Consider the following 6,060-nt stretch of genomic DNA (forward strand, 5'->3'; position numbering starts at 1 on the left):
ATATTTATGTTAATATATAATATACTGATGTTATATAATCGTGTAGTATATATTAATATTATATATTATATATATAATTTTATATATATATATATAAACCTTCCAAAGAAAATGGTCTGCTCTTTACCTCTTGATATTTATCCATTACCTCTGAAAGGTTGTTAGGAATTGGATGAAGCCCGAGGTAAAAGCCAGCTCCTCTAATTAAACCAGAGACTAATTAGCCCATGCAGTTTACATGGTGCAGTTAGCGTCTCTGCAGAGTGAATGTCTAAATAATTGTGTTAAGTGTACTGAGACGGGACTGCAAGTGTGTGTGACTGGACATGTCCAGCTGTGATTCTGGAATCAGTCTAGGTCATGTTTTCCACCTGCCCTAGACTAAAGCAAACAAGGATGGTGGGAACCAGGAGGTCGAGATTGCCCGTTGCCATAAGGGGCAGTACTTTGGAGAGCTTGCACTGGTCACCAACAAACCCAGAGCTGCTTCAGCTTATGCAGTGGGAGACGTCAAATGCTTAGGTAAGAAAAATAAATTCTTTATGCATAATACTTCTTTTTTCTAACATGCAGTATTTTTTTCCCAGCAGCAAGCCTTGACTCCACCAGTTCTCTCACACATCCAGGCATGAACAGCTTGTGGGACCAACTAGAAATGGGTATATATCCTTTAGCAATACAGCAGTATAGCCTGTGAAAAGAGCAGAAATGGAGGCAGGTGTCCAGGATTCTGTAGGGATCAAGAGAAAGGTGCTGCCAGGCTCTGCAAAGTCACAAACCGAGATGACACAGTCAGGCTGTACTCAACGTAGAAGCATCCCTCCTTTTTCCAAGTGCCCAGGATCCCACAGTCTTATCCCCTGTAACATGAATGGGTATATTTAATAAAAAGTTTGCGGGGTGCCTCGGTGGCTCAGTCGGTTAAGCATCCGACTTCAGCTCGGGTCATGATCTCACAGTTCGTGAGTTTGAGCCCCGCATCGGGCTCTGTGCTGACAGCTCAGAGCCTGGAGCCTGCTTCAGATTCTGTGTCTCCCTCTCTCTCCCTGCCCCCCCGCTGCTCACGCTCTGTCTCTCTCTGTCTCAAAAATAAATGAAAAACATTTTTAAAAATTAAAAAGAAAAAAAGTTTGCATGTGGGAAATGACTTTGAATTAATGATGTAGAGAATTCATTCTCTCGTGCACCTCTTTTTAACAATGCAGTTATGGACGTGCAAGCATTTGAGAGGCTTCTGGGGCCGTGTATGGACATCATGAAGAGAAACATCTCACACTACGAGGAACAACTGGTGAAGATGTTTGGCTCCAGCATGGATTTGATCGATCCCGGGCAGTAGGTGTGCCACACCACAGAGCCTTCTCAGTGTGACACCAAAACCTTCTGGTCAGCCACAGAACACACACAGAAGACAGACACAACAGAACTGTTCCTGCTGTTGCCACCGCCACTGCCATTGCTATGGCCGTGGGCATTTAGAAAACTTGAAAGTCAGCACTAAAAGATGGGCAGAGGTTCGACCCATACCTCCTCCACTTTGCTTCTGAAAGCCCATTATTAGACCACTTGTAATGATTATTCCAACCCAGTTGTCACACCTTTGGTTCAAAACGGCATGTCTCTCCAACAATTTAAGTGCCTGATACAAAGTCCAAAGTGTAATCATCTTCCTTTCCTCTCTGGCTGCTACTGTTGCTGTTGGAAGTCACCACAGGTCTGCACAAACCTGTGTATAACTGTAGACACCCACCCCCGACCTTTCTCAAGGGAGGAAATGTTGTAGCCCTCGATCTTCTCCTTTGTCCTTTGAGAAAGTCCACACGTTTGTTCACAATTGTAGCCTTTGGTTTTACAGTAGAAAATGGCAGCTGGTAGGACTGAGGTCTGTGGTCCTGTGGCATTGTACTGTCTGCTGACAGCTATACCCGTGACAGCTGTCTCCAAACTCACAGTGCTGTTTAGGAAAGGGCCCTGCCCAGGGCCCAGCAGGTCAGTGCACCAGGGCACACCGATTGGTCATGAGGACCTGTGTTAGAGCAGAAAATTTGGGTTCAGCACATTCTTCACGTAGCAGAGAGCCAGGGAAGGTTTTCTGGGTTGGGGTGTTTTGTTCTGTTTTAGTAGGTTTTGTTTTGTTTTATTTATCTCTGTGCAGTTTGCATGAGTGAATCACTATGCATTTCTAAGGAGCCAGGGTCTGGACATGCCATCACTTTATCTGACCCAAATACTTCCCTGGGCGACTCCTGCCATCTTGTTCCCAGTTGTCCCTACCAGCTAATGGCGGTGTGCCAGCAAGAGGTTGTACTACTAAAAAGAGAGCCCTTTCCTTCTACTCCGGTGTTATCACATAGCTTTGCTGTTGAACTATCAATTTTAAACTCTTTAAAGAAGAAGCAGCTATTTTTTTTTTTGAAATAAAAAAAAATTATTTCTGTGTTTAGGGAATTCTTATTAGACCTATTCGCGTGTGTCAGTTTGTCAGCTGACTCAGGCATTCATCCTGAAGATCAACGCTTTGTTTTTAAAAATCAGAATTACTCACAATTTCATAGAATTACTGTAAAAACCTTTCTAATTAAGGTGTTGGGATATTTGGGGTTCCAATTATTAACCCCAGAGGAAAGTAATTTAGCTTATTTTAAAACTTTTTTAGCCTTTTAATTCTATCAGGTAGAATGCTGATGAATTATCCTAATTAAATATATTTCAGAATGGATTTTTTTTCCTTCACAATGACTTAGAATCAAGAAACTACAAGAGATCCTAAGAGTAGTGTGAAGGCTGCATAGAGATAATTTGAATGTTGTAGCCAAGTTTATATTAAATCAGGAGGCCCTTCCCAATATGATTTATTTTTTAAATTTGTGTCACTCAATAGATCCCTAAGAGATCACATGCTGGGGCTTGAGTTATTCCTGTTATAGATAGTGATGGAGCCCACATGTCACTTCCATTGTCCACATAAGCCAGGCTCTCTGCTTTTGCCATGGACAGTGTGGTGGAGAGATTTCCGGAAGGGTGACCTACCACAACTTTGGTCAATTCTCCCTTTTTCTTGCATTCTGTGATGTGAAAGCAGAAGGACTCTTTTCACACTGCCCTAGGTAGCCTGCATCGCAGGTCTCAGAATCGTGAGAGGTTGTAACTAATACCCCAAAACCGGCAGCTAGCACTGGGAAAGCCCATGTGGTTTTTCCCACGATTTTCCAAGGTTGTTCTTCTCCAGGGTGTTGCTTTATTATCAAGTAAGTTAGGAAAGCAGATCTTGCACTTTAGCAGACAGGAATCACCCCTGTTTATTGCAAAAGTGGCAGGTACATTGAGCTTTAGGAGCGTCACAGAGGTCTGGCCCCAACTATGTGAGGACACTGTTTAAATACTGAGCAGATGCCCTCTTTGTACCCCCCATGCCAGCTTTAGTTAGGGCTGGCTGTGAGCTTAGTGCCAGAGTCACCCCTGCAGGCTGCTAGGCATGGGCCTTTTCAGCCTGCCTCCTTGCACATCCCAGTTCAGTCTTCCTCTTCACAGAAGCCTCTTTGATACCCCCAACTCACTGATGGTTGCTGTTTTACAGAGTAAAATCCATCAGTCTTAAGTCCTCCTGCTCTAACTACAGATTGATATATAGATCATGAGTCCAAACCCTCACTGCATACAGGGCCCTTTGGGGGTTTGGCTTGAGGAAGACCTTAAAAGGACCAGGGTGAGTGAAATAGGATACAACCATTACCAAGGTGCCAGGAGTCTGACAGTGTCCCAGTTCTCTTTGCAGCATGGAGATTCAAAGGTGGCAGACCAAGCTCAGCTGAGGGCTCCAGTGTCCACATTATGTCAGGCAAGCCCTGAACTGTTGGGTGAGCCTCAAGGGGAGGAGCATATTAGGAAGAGATCCCTGTGTTAATTGTTTTATATTGTTCTCTTCCATGGGTTAGAGCTTCATGCCCTCTTTCCTGGATTTTAGCTATTGTTTGGGATGGTAAAGAATATTCCTGAGAGCCTTGAGGTCCAACCTACAGTATTATCCTTCCTTCTGGCCTCAGTTTATCACACCCACTCTCTTCTTTTGGCTGTATTCTCTGAAGAAAGGGTTGACGTGGGCTATCCTCTTAGTTGATAGTCTTTATATATAAGTGCTATAGATTCTCAAGTGAGAGTGCAGTTTTTCTTTGAGCAGTTTAATGAGTGAATTCAGCAGCAAAGTGGCAAGAAATGGCTCTGTAGCCAGGAGGGGTCATGTTCATCCTCTTATTGCCCAGATTCTCTGCTCACAATGGTAGTCAGTGAGAAGTGCCACTGGTGCCCAGCAGCATCCTGGGCACACAAAATTTCCATGTCATGTCGCAGTGTAGAAACAATCTTCTCTCATTTCAAAAAAGTGAAAGCATTTTTGCACAGAGAAGAAGGGAAAAGACCCATGAACGTCATCTTTTAATTTTTGTTTTCAGTGGGCTAATGTTGAAATTTTTGTTCTTGACACGTTCTTGTAAACCATTCTTGACAAGATACAAGTTGTTTGGTTTTTCACTACAATTACCTCTTGTTCCTCCTGTCTTGACTGCTGACGTTCCTCAATGATTCTAATGTCTATTTTATGGGAAGCAGCCTTCCCCTGTGGGTTTCCTTTTACACACTGCAGGGCTATCTTTATACGTAAAAAAAAAAAAAGAAAAAAAAAAAGAAAAAAAGAAAACTATCACTAACCTCATGGGGGATTTGCAGAAAACCATTTAGCCCACCTTGAGCAAAAGGTAGATTCCTCATTGTTTTCTTAAGCTCATTGTAATAAAAGAAATCTAATTCAGCATTATTGTGCTACCTCAAAGGTAAAATGTTTTAAGGTCTTTTTTTTGGTCCTGAGTTCTACACATAGTGTTTGAAATGTCTGTCAATTGGAATTGTTTTTAAATCATTGGGGACAATCTTATTTTAACTGTTTTACACTTACATTTTAATCTCAGAAGAATGAGTGATTAGAAAGTGATCAATTCTTGCTCTGTAGTATTGAACATATAATTAAATCATTGTTTGCCATAAACAAGGTTGGTTTTTTTAAAAGGAAACTCTAGGGCTCGGCTTTGCTCTTGGTTAATAAAGGCTGACAAATCATGTCTGACTTTCTGGTGCAGCCCTGTGTTGTTTGTCCTCTCATTTCAGGGTTCCAGGCCATAATAGTACCCATCTGGCAGATAACATTGTTGGGATTGGGATGTGAGCTCTTGGAAATTAGAGAGGAGACCTGGGAATATGTATTAGGGTTCTCCAATAAGAACCAATAAGGATTGTGTGTGTGTGTGTGTGTGTGTGTGTGTGTGTGTGTGTAAAGAGATTTATTATAAGGAATTGACTCATGCAATTATGGAGGCAGGCAGGTCTCATGATCTGCATGATAAGCTGGCAAACTATAGACCAAGGAGAGCTGATGATTAAATTCTAGTCTGAATCTGAAAGGTTAAGAACCATAAGAGTTGATAGTGTAGTTCCTTTCCAGAGGCTGGCAGGCTCAAGATTCAGGAAGAGCTAATGCCCCAGTTTGAAGGCAGGCAGGAAAATTCTCTTACTTGAGTGTCAGTCCTTGTGTTATATTTGGGCCTTCAACTAATTTGATGAGGCCCACCCACATTGGGGAGGGCAATGTGCGTTACTTAATCTACTGATTTAAATGTTAATTTCATCCCAAAGCACCCTTACAGAAACTCCCAGAACAATGGTTGACCAAATATCTAGGCACCCCATGGCCCAGTCAACTTGACACATAAAATTAACTATGACAGCATGGTATTTGAGTTGTTGAAGATGGTGTGGAAGGGCATCCAGTATATCCCTTGCAGGGAAGATAAACTCACCAATGAAGCTCAGCGGAAAACTCCTGTCTGACAGTGTTACTTCTACCATTTCCTTCTCGGTAACGTGGCTGTAACAAGAACTAGCGACGATTCTGTGATAACTCAGTGTGCCTGCGGTTTCTTTCCAAGTGACCAAAAGAAGCTATTCTACGATAAAATCGTGTTCCAGTTTGATCTTGCCTTGACCTGGTGGTACACAAGTGTCAAGTAGTGG

At 42.5% G+C, this 6,060-nt stretch overlaps 1 protein-coding gene across 1 annotated transcript in view; it reads left to right on the forward strand.

Moving 5' to 3' along the window:
* The window catches only part of PRKAR2A (protein kinase cAMP-dependent type II regulatory subunit alpha), a 108,492-nt gene extending 103,376 nt beyond the window's left edge, over nt 1–5,116 (forward strand). The window contains exons 10-11 of the mRNA XM_027038680.2: nt 381–522; nt 1,206–5,116. Coding sequence (XP_026894481.1) covers nt 381–522; nt 1,206–1,339 — 276 coding nt within the window. The 3' untranslated portion in view covers nt 1,340–5,116. The remainder of the gene's footprint in view (nt 1–380; nt 523–1,205) is intronic.
* Nucleotides 5,117–6,060: the final 944 nt, after the last annotated feature.

Source organism: Acinonyx jubatus, chromosome A2 (assembly GCF_027475565.1).
Source record: "Acinonyx jubatus isolate Ajub_Pintada_27869175 chromosome A2, VMU_Ajub_asm_v1.0, whole genome shotgun sequence".
Classification (NCBI taxonomy): Eukaryota; Metazoa; Chordata; class Mammalia; order Carnivora; family Felidae; genus Acinonyx; species Acinonyx jubatus.